We start from the raw sequence: 12,418 nt of genomic DNA, 5'->3' as shown, positions 1-12,418 counted from the left end.
CCCCTCCTCCTCCCTCCAGCCCCTGCTCTCCCGCACAGTCTCCAGCTTCTCTCTCTCTCTCCCCTTCTCTCTCTTTTCCTCTCTGCCTCTCTCTCTGCTCTCTTTCTCGGGCGGAGTCACCCACCACTGCCAGCCCAGTCCTGGGGGGACCTGCTCCAGGCTGTAGCCGCAGGTAAGAGACCCCCCCAGCTTGGTGGAGGAGGAGGAGGAGGTTGGAGGGAGGGGGACGGTGTTTCCCCTGGCAGGCTTGACGAGCTGGGATCCAGTTTCCTTTGATCTTGTTCAGGGGTGCTGTATATCCCGGGCAGCAGGACCCCCTCAGTGGGGTGGCACCTCTAACACGCTCAACCTCTCCTGCGCTCCAGGGGGGGAACAGAGGCTGAGGAAGGGGTGCCTCCTGGAAGCCGAGGGGGTGAGAACACCCCACCCCCACTCCGGTCTGGGGCAGCCCCCCCTTTCCCCCCATTCTCCACCTCCGCCCCCGCCTTCCTGTGTCTGGGTCTCATCTCTCTGTCTCCACAGCGCCCAGGGGTCTTGCGGACCCCAAGTGTCTCCCTGTCTCTCTCTCCATCTCTCGTCTGTCACCGGTTCTCTCCTGTGTGTCTCTGTCGGCGCCCTCTCTTTCACTATCTCTGTGGGTACCTTTATCTCTGCTTCAGTCCGCGTCTGTCTCTGTTCTGTCTCTGCGGATCTCTTCATATCATTACCCTGCATGTCTCTCTGTCTCTGGCTCTCTCTGTCTCTGTTTCTCTTTCCTTCTCTCTCTCTCTCTCTCTGGAAGCCAAAAAACAGCTCCTCCTACACACCTTTATCTCCACCCCCCCCCAACAGAGAAAGATTGTAGGAAGACCCCCCTACAGTGAGCTCCCCCAGAAGACCCGGGATCCCCCCAAATTCCTCACCTTCCTTCTGTTTGGCCTTCTCTCCTTCTCCTCGTTTCTGAGATTCTGAAGCCAGTCTGTATCCTTTGCTGTGGAGATGGGACCAGTCCTTTCTGCAGCCTCCTCCCTCTTCCTCTAGTCCAGGCTGGTCCTTCTGGTAGTCTAACTTCCTTACTGCTTGCTGCATGTTCTCCGTTCGTTCGTCCTTGTGACAAGTAGCAGGTGCCTTTCTCCTTCCAGGCCAGTCCTTTCCTCAGCCTCACCTCCATGGCTCTCACAGCATGCCAGCCTCGGACATATTGCCAACTGGGGGTGGATTTCCAAAGCTCCCCTACCCCTCCGGGACTCCAGGAGGGCCCTGGGCATCCGGAGGGCCCTGTCAGAGAAAGTGGGCGAGAGGCAGGGGTAGGCAGCATGTGTGAGCCTGTGGCTGTGGCGGGTCTAAGGTTGTGCTGTGTGCAAGGTATCTCCGGGGCTGCAGACCAGGGCACCCACGTGTGTAGTGACAATACTCACGGGGGTGGAACACGCAGGTGGGTTTAAGAGATTGCGGACATTGTTATCTCTGATTTGAAGTGGAGTACTTGGCTGAGCCTTTTTCTCCCTCTGGGCCTCGGTTTACCCCCCAGTGACCAGAATGATCTCTCTGTGTCCTTACACTCTGGAAGGGTGTTCGGTCCTCAGGCAGGGACATCTTGTGATTGTGAGCTCTGAGTGGGTGTGCTTCGGAAGTCCTTGTTTCCCGTCTCACACATCCGTCCCAGGGCCAGTGTGGGTGGGGGGACCCCGGCTCCCACTAGAAACACAGAACCAACACCCACCTTTCCTGGGGTAGCAGGTTTGGGGGCAGAGATCCACCCCAGCCAGAAGCACCCCTCTGTGAATTGGAGCTCCCCGACTCTGAGGCGGACGGGGGATGTTTGCCACTGACCCAGCTGGCCTGGAACGAGATGGCTCAGGGGATGTCTCCACCTCTCAGGGACGAGGAGCTGGTGCCCGCCATCTGCCCACCACGAGCCCACCCTGGGCTCAACCTGATCCCTTTGCCCCTGACTCTAAGCCTGGATTAGGTTTCAGGGCTGCTGGTGGGCAGGGCCTCCGTGGCAGCAGTCTGACCATTCCGGGCTTCAGCCCTCTTCGTTGTTCGTTTCACAAATATTTATCCAGTTTGTTCTCTCCTTGACCCTTCCTTTGCCAAGGCCCCTGTGACAGCAAACTGGGTTTCTGCAGGAAAAGGGATTGAATTGGGCTGCTGCCACGAGAACTCCCATCAGGTCTCCCTTGAGGACTGCAGCAGGAGGGACAGATGGCTAGACTCAAGGGAGGACTTCCCAGGTCATAGCCACTCCCAGAGAGAGTCCATTAAATACTTAAGGGGAATTTTTGCCTCCCAGGTGGCCCTGTTTCTCCTGAAAAGAGAGAAGGAGGGAGGGAGGGAGGCAGACAAGAGAGATCTGGAGTCTTTGCTTTGTTTCCTGGTGGGTTTGTAATTATGCGTAAGTCGTTGCTAATTAGGGGGCTGCTAATTAGTGTATCATTAGAGGCCTTGCCAAGAGGGCTAATTGTGTGGTGGCCCTTTAAGAATCACCCTTCTCCCCCGCCCACTATCTCTCTCTCTCTCTTTCACACACACACACACACACACACACACACTCTCTCTCTCTCTCTCTCACACACACACACACACACACACTCTCTCTCTCTCTCTCTCTCTCTCTCTCTCTCTCTCTCTCTCTCTCTCCCAGGACATTCTGCCAGTGATCCACTTCTCTCTCCCACAGGCACCAGCTCCCAACCTCTGTGGGTATATGTGTATGTAGGGAGGATGTTAGGCAAAGGTTATCAGACTTTGAGGAGAACTTTTCAGACAGAAATGGGAATCACGTGGCAAAGTGAGGGTAAATGGGGGGGGGTCACAGAGCATTAGGGGATGCCTCCTTTGCTCTTTATTTCCGTTTTTTTGTTTTTTTTTAAGAAGCTACTTACAACTTGTAAGCACAGAGTTGGTGCTGTGTGACATTGGCAAGTTATTTTCACTCGCTGAGCCTTGATCTTCCCATCTGTGAAATGGGCAGGATCTTCTTGAGGGCAATTCTATCATTTGGAGGAGGATGGTCCGAGTAGGGAGAATTGAGAAGATGACACCTGGAGACTTGGAGGAGCAGAGAGAGTCAGGTTTGTGGGTCGTTGGGAAAAAAGCGTTTCAGGAAAGGGAACAGCATAGACCAGAGCCCTGAGGCAGAAATGCATCTAGTATTTGGTGAGGAGCCTGTGAGCAGTTTAGGTTTCCACCTTCTTGGCGCAGATGTGTCTACAAGTTCTGGAGACCTTGTGCACTTGCTTAAATGCGTGCTCACAACTAAAGGCCACCAGGTGTGGTTGCCCAGGCTGTGCACTGCACAATGATACTGAGCTCAAGAGGTCAGTTTGGGGCTGGATGAGGACCAGAGACCTGAAAGTGTGACTGGATCAGAGCAAGTGAGGCAGAGAAGGTGGGAGATAGGACAGAGGGAAAGGGGGTGGGGAAACCTCTTCTGAAAACCCATTGGAAGATCAGCTATGAGTTGATTCCAACTCGACAGTACACAGCAGATGAGTTGAAGAAACAGCTGCTTGAACTCAAGATCAGAAGCAGGGAGACAAGTATGGAAACAGTAGAGAGCCACACGCCCCAAACTGGGACAAAAAACAATGAACACAGGGCCTTGTATATCCCAGCTGCTGCCTCAAAACAGGACAAAAACAATGAACACAGGGCCTTGTATATCTCAGCTGCTGCAAAAAGTTGTGCAATTTCTCTAAATCTAGAAAAGGTTCAAAGACCCAGGAGACTGGAGACAGAGAGACTTCTGACACTGTCACAAAGGATGGGATGTTTTGGACCCCCTTCCCCGTGTGTGAGCAAGACACCCTCCATCAGCTCCTTTCACCTCTACCTGGCCAAGACTGATGCCATAACATCTGTCACAGCCCAAACCACTGGGCAGTGGCCATAGGAGTTTAGGGCCCCCCAACTTCCAACACCCACCCACCCCTAGTGATACAGTCTGTGTTTTTTTGTGCCTGGCTTCATTCATCTGTTGCCATGCATGTTAGACTCATCTGTGTCATTGCTGAGACAGTCAAGAAGCCTCTGCTTTTTCACAGTTGCATAGTATTCCATTAGCGTGTTTCCCGGGTCGCCTGTTGATTCCATTTGACTGCTGCTGGGGGTGTTCCCAGATTGCAGTGATTAAAAATAAAGACACTGTGAACATTCTTGGATGCATCTTTTTGGTGAGCATATGGCGGTGTTTCTCCGGGGTGCATACCAAGCAGCAGAATTGCTGGGTCGTGATGTTTAACTGCCATAGAGAGAGAGCCAAACTTTTTTCCCAATTCCTGTCTGTCTTGTTCTTTCTGTGCTTTTTCTCTCTGGCACTCTGTCTGGCTTCCTCTGTGTCTCTCTGGCTCTGTATGTCTTTCTTTTCATTCCCATCCTCCCTGCACTGATCCTCAACTTCCCTCCCATTCTCCACTTCACAAGCCTTCACTCAGCTTGATGTGGAAGGATTTGCTCAACTCACCGAACTTCCTTTCCCCTTCACAGGACTCTGGCACCCCCCATGGCTCCCCTGGCCTTGGTGGGGGTCGCACTCCTCTTGGGGGCTCCCCCCTGCTCGGGGATGGCCACTCCGACCCCCTTCCCATCGACTCCACCCACCAATGACAGCGAAGCCAGCACAGGGGGCTGCCAGGGCTCCAACCGCTGCCAGCCGGGGGTCCTGCTGCCTGTGTGGGAGCCTGATGACCCATCTCTGGGTGACAAGGTGGCACGGGCCGTGGTCTACTTTGTGGCCATGGTCTACATGTTCCTGGGCGTGTCCATCATTGCCGACCGCTTCATGGCATCCATCGAGGTCATCACGTCCAAAGAGAAGGAGATCACCATCACCAAGGCCAACGGCGAGACCAGCGTGGGGACCGTGCGCATCTGGAACGAGACTGTGTCCAACCTCACGCTCATGGCCCTGGGCTCCTCGGCGCCCGAGATCCTGCTGTCAGTCATCGAGGTCTGTGGCCACAACTTCCAGGCGGGTGAGCTAGGCCCCGGCACCATCGTGGGCAGCGCCGCCTTCAACATGTTCGTGGTCATCGCCGTGTGCGTCTACGTCATCCCGGCCGGGGAGAGCCGCAAGATCAAACACCTGCGAGTTTTTTTCGTCACCGCCTCCTGGAGCATCTTCGCCTATGTCTGGCTTTATCTCATCCTTGCCGTCTTCTCTCCGGGCGTGGTGCAGGTGAGCAAGGACCCGGGGACCTCCTTCCCCAGTGCATCTGCAGAATCTAAAAAAAGGGGTGGCTCTCTGGGCTTGGGGAGCCTGTGTAATTGCACAAACGCGTGCTGGCCTCTATGTGCTCAGGCACGGTTGCTCAGGTTGTGCACTGCACAAGATGGCACTGAGTCAAGCAGGCGAGGTGGAGCTGAGGAAGGAGCAGCAGATGCCCTGATACTCGTGTGTCTACAAAATGCACAAGAGGGATCCCTAGACGTGGACAGGCTTGTTCTTCGCAAAACTGCACAGTCAGGTCACACACCTAAGAGCCGTTAAGTATGATTGTGGAGGTTGTGCAGTGCCTGTGGCATTGGGAATAGGAGAGAAAGTGGGGGCTGAGCAAAGACCCACAGATTTCCTCTATGATGAGTGTGTGTGTGTGTGTGTATGACCCACAGACTTCTTCTATGATGTGCGTGTGTGTGTGTGTGTGAGAGACCCACAGACTTCCTCTATGATGCGTGTGTGTGTGAGACCCAGACTTCCTCTATGATGCGTGTGCGTATGTGTGTGAGACCCACAGACTTCCTCTATGATGCGTGTGTGTGTGAGACCCACAGGCTTCCTCTATGATGCGTGTGTGTGAGACCCACAGACTTCCTCCATGATGCGTGCATGTGTGTATGTAAGACCCACAGAGTTCCTCTATGATGCATGTATGTGTAAGACCCATAGACTTCCTCTATGATGAGTGTGTGTGTGTGTGTGACCAGCAGAGTTCCTCTATGATGCGTGTGTGTGTGTGTGTGTGAGACCACAGACTTCCTCTATGATGCATGTATGTGTAAGACCCAGACTTCCTCTATGATGCGTGTGCGTATGTGTGTGAGACCCACAGACTTCCTCTATGATGCGTGTGTGTGCATGTGTGTGAGAGACCCACAGACTTCCTCTATGATGTGTGTGTGTGTGTGTGTGAGAGAGAGAGACCCACAGACTTCCTCTATGATGCGTGTGTGTGTGTGTGTGTGAGAGAGAGAGAGACCCACAGACTTCCTCTATGATGCGTGTGTGTGCATGTGTGTGAGAGACCCACAGACTTCCTCTATGATGCGTGTGTGTGTGTGTGTGTGTGTGAGAGAGAGAGAGACCCACAGACTTCTGCTATGATGCGGCGTGTGTGTGCGTGTGTGTGTGAGACCCACAGACTTCCTCTATGATGAGCGCGTGTGTGTGTGTAAGACCCACAGAGTTCCTCTATGATGCATGTATGTGTAAGACCCATAGACTTCCTCTATGATGAGTGTGTGTGTGACCCACAGAGTTCCTCTATGATGCGCATGCATGTGTGTGTGTGAGAGAGACCCACAGACTTCCTCTATGATGTGCACACGTGTGTGTGTAAGACCCACAGACTTCCTCTATGATGCGTGTGTGTGTGTGAGACCCAGACTTCCTCTATGATGTGCGTGTGTGTGTGAGAGACCCACAGACTTCCTCTATGATGCGTGTGTGTGTGAGAGAGACCCACAGACTTCCTCTATGATGTGTGTGTGTGTGTATGTGTGACCCACAGACTTCCTCTATGATGCGTGTGTGTGTGTGTGTGAGACCCACAGACTTCCTCTATGATGCGTATGTGTACGTGTGTGTGTGCGCATGCGTGCATAGAATCCATAGTAAGGGGCTCCCGGGCTTGGAGAACTTGTGTATTTCTGTCAATACGTGTTCACATCTGAGGGCGGCCAGGTGCCGTTACACAGATCGCACACCGCACAACAGTGTTGGGCTGAAGGAGGCCGAGTCAAAGCTCGAGTCCAGCCCTCACTCCTCAACTTGTGTCTCCGGATGATGCTGCAGACCCTGGCAGGAGGGGCTCATCTGCTCAGAGGGGGCCGCTGGTGTGTAACATAAACACCCAGAAGGGTCCCCTTTTCAGTCTCACAGGGGCGCACACATCGTAGCGGAGCTGCTGTGGTCTGGATGCTGCAGGCTGCACTTCCCAGCCCAGCAGGTATTGGCCAGGTGTGCTCACGTGTCTTCTCTCCCTCCCTGCCTTCTGCATAATTTATTCCTGCTCCTACCATCAGACAGCCCCCCTTCTGAATAATTCACGCTCCGCTTGCATAATCCAGCCTGGTGTTTCCTGACCAGGGTGGTACAGTTTGGGTGACCCGGTGTGATTTGTATAATGGATCTTGTAAGGAGCCATGGTCGCATCTGCTTCTAATCCGGCACCGTCTTTGGCCGGAGTCACCGGCTTGCTTTGCATAATTCATTCATTATTTATCCCTGATTTCTGATATTGGGATCATTTATGCTACTTCAGTGTAATTTATACTCACATGCCATCCGTCGGAGGTATAAACCCAGTGACCACATTGCATAATTTATCGCTACAGTGAGGCAAAGTTTCCAACCGCAGCTGCATAATTTACGCTTGCATTTGCATAATTAGTTGCCTCTTTACCCAGCATCTCAACCTGCATACTGCAGTCTTCCTTGAAAACATTTGCCTGATTTCTTTCTCATAACCTTACAGCAGCCACCCGAGAGTTTGGATAATTTATTCATGAACTAGGCTGAATTCATTCTCGTGCATGCATCATTTGTTTATGGGGACCTAGGATTCATTCATAAGTCTGTGCTAAATGTCTGTGTTTTCTGTCATAGTTCTGACCATTAAGTGAGTTTCTCCCCAAGCAGGAATTGAAGCTAGAGGCATAAACGTGCGTTGTAGGTGTTATAGTAAAGGCAGACCTGAGAGATCAGGAACCACAGTGAGGAAGAGGGAAGAGAGGAGCCTCCCAAGACAGGGAGAAGAGAGGGCGAGAAAATGTGACTGCAGCTGATGGAGCACTGTGCTTCCTGGCTGCCACGGCGCACAGTGTTAACACATGTGCCAGAGTTCTCGTGTGCTGGTGGAAAGGATGGTGCTTAAATGGCTGTGAAAAAGAATTCTAGCCACCATGGTGAGTGAGATGTGGCGTAGGAAGAGGGGTGGAGGAGATGTTTTCCTGGGAGGAAAGCTGAAGGGATGAAAGTGGGAGAAAATGAAACACAGATCACGGTGGCCAAGCAACGCCAGGGAGGAAGGATCCCCCTGGGAAGAATACAGTGACCAGCGCACAGCCACGCCTGGGAGATAATTGTGGGTTTGGTTCCAGGCAGCTACAATGAAGCAAATATTGCTGTCGAGTGAATCTGACACTTTTTTTTTTGACATCTGATGGCCCAGTCCATAGAGGGTTTCGTTGATGGCCCAAAGGCCACGCCTCTCCTGCTGTTCAAATCCCCCCACCCCCCAGCTCTGTGGGAGAAAGATAGGAAATCTGTGCAAGTTACGGTCTTAGGAACCCAACAGAGGGTCTGCTTTGAGTCCATTTCTACTTAAGAGCAGTGATTTTGAGCCCTGGTGGCACGGTGGATTAAACGTTGTGCTGCTGACTGAAAGACCAGCAGTTCAAACTCACTCTGCAAGAGAAAGCTGGCCAGTCTCCTCCTAAGATTTACAGATTTCAAAACCTGATAAAGAATCACCAAGGGAGTGGGGGTGGGAAATTGTACAACAATGAAAGATTTTTTTTTCCAAAGAGAAAAGCAAAGGGGGGCAGGGAGGAAAATGTGCAATAATGAATGAGTTCTCTATAAACTTTCATTAAAATATCAATAAAAAATAGTAATTTAAGAAAGGTAAAAAGCCTTTGTGCAAAAGAAAAATTCATTCAAAAAAAAATCACCAGGCATCAGAATTGACTCACGAGTAGCGGATCTGTGTTGGTTTTTTGTTGCTGTTGCTGTTGTTGTTGTTGTTGAGTACATATATATAAAAGTTGTGTTTACACTAGTTTTGTAATCTGTTGTTATGCACCACCAATGTAGACTCAACTCACACCCAGTGGGTTTTGAGAGGTCATAAATTACACAGGCTGAGATTGTGCATCTTTCTCTATGGAACATAGAGATTTGAACCGCATACCTCTGGGTTAGCAGCCCAATTCCTTACCACTAGGCCACCAGAGCTACCTAGCCTGCAGTCTACTAGGAGTCAATTGCCTGTGTGGATTCCAGCCTAGGAAGCCCACTGAGGAGAGTTTGCTATAAGTCAATTCTGACTCAGTAGCACTGAATTTGCATTTGTTTGGAGGGTATATAAAGGGACCACATTGCCAGGAGGGACCAGTCCTTGGAGAAGGACGTCATGCTTGGAAGGGTCAGCGCAGGAGAGGAAGACCCCGGATGAGATGGATTGACACAGTGACTGGCCTAAGGGGAGTAGATGTGAGGGAGACCTTGAGCTTGGCTCAGGATAGAGCAGGGTTCAGAGCTGTTGTGTACAACAGGGTCGCTGTGAATCACAGGGGATTTGAAGGCACAGAGCAACAACCACAAAGGGACTGTGACAGAATAGTGTATTACGTATTGGGCTGCTAACTCACATGTCAGTAGTTCAAATCCACCAGCTTCTCTTTTGAGAAAAGTTGGACAATATCCTCCTGTAAAGATTTACAGCTTTGGAAAGAGCTGGAAAGGTCCACATGAATCAGGACTGAATCCACAGCAGTGGGTCCTGGCTTTTTTGTACTCTACTGAGTACAAGGTTGTTGTTAACAACTTCGAGTTGAGCACGACTCATAGCGACCCTATGAACGAAAGGCCTGAAGCCCTTCTACAACTATCGACATTTATCAAAGTTCATAGAGTTTCCAGAGGCAAGTTGTTTAGAAAGTGGATGCCACTGCAATTGTTGTTATTATGTGCCATCGAGTTGCTTGTGACTTATAACGACCCTATGTACAATAGCTCTAAACCCTGCTCTGTCCTTTGCCAATCTTATTGTCTCTGACATGCCTATCTCTATTACCCCAGTGACAGGATCAATCCATCTCATCGAGGGTCTTCCTCCCACTGCAATAGCACTATAAAAATGCTTGAAACATTGTGAGAATTACTAAAATATGATACAGAGATGTTAAGTGAACACTTGCTGTCAGAAAAATGGCCCCACCTGCTGCCACACTTGCTGGATGCTGAGTTGTTACAAAGTTTCTATTTGTAAAACACACAGTATCTGTGAAGTGTAGTAAAATATGAAAGGATATATGTCTATAGGAGACATTTTCACAGATCTGGGAGAATCAAGAGTTTGACGAAGATGGCTCCTAACTCCTCCCTGATGCAGGAAGGAGTGAGAGAACCAGGTTCCCACTCTGGATTTCTCCTCCCTCCCCGAATTGCTGTGTTGCCATCAGCAAAGCTCTACCCTCTCTGGGCTTCAGTTTTTCACGCCTGAACGATAAGACGGAGTTGAGCTGGTAGATCAGTCCCTGCTGATTGGTCATACCCAGTGCATCCATTCATAGCAAATATTTTCTCTACATTCCCTTTAGTGGTAATTATCCTTAGATACTACTCAGATTGCAGCAAGGAGGTTAATAAAACACAGAAGAGGTGAGACTGACAGAGGACCCGGCAAGGTTTCCATCCCACTCTGAAATACTTGGATCATAAGAGAGATCATAGACCCTCAGGGTTGGGTACATGGGCTGTGGAACCGGAGGGTCTGGGTTCAAGTCTCGCCTCCGTTCAGAGTGGAGAAGCCTCCCTGGGAACTGCCCTGATGAGCAGATAGGCATACGGTGGAGAGTTTGGTTCTTGCTGATTGATTAGTTTCTTAGCTGTTTAATGCTGCTTTAGCAATAATCCCACAAGCAGATAGCTTCAACAGAAATTTATTCTCTCATGGTTTGTTTTTGTGGGTGTTAGTGGCCTTCAAGTCAACTGTGACTTGTGGTGACTCTATGAATAGCAGATCTGAACTCCGCCCTGGCCTGTGTCTTCCTAACTCCCTCTGATAAGCTCAAGTCCATTTTTTTTTAAAGTTCATTTTATTGTATTACTTTTGTGTGTGTGTACCATCAAATCGGATCTGACTGGGTCAGGAGGATATTGCCCTCTCCTTCTCCAGCAGAGCATCTGGTGGATTTGAACCATGCGCCTCTGGGATTGCATTGCAGCTTCTTGCCACTAGACCACCAGAGCTCCTTTCAAGTCCTTTTTTTTTTGGTGAGAAAAATTTGTATTTAGAATCAACCAGCTGAACTCCGTTTAGATGATCCCAATTTTGTTGGCAACATCAGAAGCATCATAGTCAGGAGCAAGTCGAACTTACGCCTTCTTCTCTCCATCAGGCCTGATCAAGGTGTTGACCTTGGCCACATCAATGTCATAGAGCTTCTTTACAGCGTGTTTGATTTGGTGCTTGTTGGCCTTGACATCCACAGTGAACACAAGTGTGTTGTTATCTTCTGTCTTCTTTGTGGCTGACTCAGTGGTCAGGGGAGACTTGATGATGGCAGAGTGGTCAAGCTTGTTTCTCCTGGGGGCGCTCTTCCGGGGGTATCTGGGCTGCCTTCAGAGTCTCAGAGTCTTAGGCCGCCGGAAGGTGGGTGATGTGTGGATCTTTTTTTTGTGGCTGTGGATGTCCCTTCAGGACGCCTTCTTGGCCTTTAATGCCTTTGCTTTGGCTTCAGTTTGGGGAGGGGCAGGGGCCTCCTTCTTCACTTTCGGCGCCATCTTCCTAGTCAAGTCCATTTTTACAGTCACTGTGTCAGTCTCTCTCACTGAGGGTCTTCCTCTCCTTCGCTGACCTTCCACCTTTCCAAGCATGATATCTCTTTCCAAGGAACGTCATCGTAGTTGTTGTTGTTGTGTGGAGTTGCAGTGGAATCGATTCATAGCTGACCCTCCAGCGTGTGATCAGAGGCAGTTTAATCACACAGGATGCGACTGCCCATCTTTCTTCTGTGGAGCCGCTGGTGGATTTGAACCTTTGAGTTGGCAGTGCAGTCCTGACCACCCCTAATGACACACCACAGTATTGTGAGAAGAAGGTTCACCATCCTTGCCTCCAAGGAGCACTCTGTGCCTTCTCCAAGACCATATCTGTTTGTTCTTTTGGGAGTCAACAGAATATTCAAAACTCTTCTCCAATGTGACAACTCAAAGGCATCCATTCTTCTTCTGTCCTCCTTATTTACTGTCCAGCTCTCTGGATACGTAACAAGTGATTGGGGGGAAAAAAGACCATGGCTTGAACCAGGTGCACCTTAGTCTTTAAACTGACAACACTGCTCTTCAGGACTTTGGTGAGGTTCCTGACAGCAGCCTGTGCCAGTGCAGTACATGCCTGACTGCTGTTTGAAAGTTGAGCCATGGGGGTGAGTTCTGGTCCAGGTTCAGAGGATGAACAAGGACCACTGTCCTGGGTTCCCACTGGTC

The 12,418-nt window shown here is 50.5% G+C and overlaps 1 protein-coding gene across 2 annotated transcripts in view; it reads left to right on the top strand.

The window, feature by feature from the left end:
- The first annotated feature begins 104 nt into the window (after window positions 1-104).
- Window positions 105-12,418, top strand: part of SLC8A2 (solute carrier family 8 (sodium/calcium exchanger), member 2) — a 58,131-nt gene continuing 45,817 nt past the window's right edge. Inside the window, exons 1-2 of one of the 2 annotated variants that reach the window (XM_006898637.1) lie at window positions 105-172; window positions 4,471-5,161. In XM_006898637.1, coding sequence (XP_006898699.1) covers window positions 4,487-5,161 — 675 coding nt within the window. In that variant the 5' untranslated portion in view covers window positions 105-172; window positions 4,471-4,486. Of the gene's footprint in view, window positions 173-4,470; window positions 5,162-12,418 lie in introns of those variants that run through there. The other variant, XM_006898636.1, reaches the window with a different exon arrangement.

Source organism: Elephantulus edwardii, unplaced genomic scaffold (assembly GCF_000299155.1).
Source record: "Elephantulus edwardii isolate Elephantulus edwardi_28Jun2011 unplaced genomic scaffold, EleEdw1.0 scaffold00236, whole genome shotgun sequence".
Lineage (NCBI taxonomy): Eukaryota > Metazoa > Chordata > Mammalia > Macroscelidea > Macroscelididae > Elephantulus > Elephantulus edwardii.
Note: the sequence above shows the minus strand (reverse complement) of the source record. Positions and strands in the feature narration are given on the sequence as shown.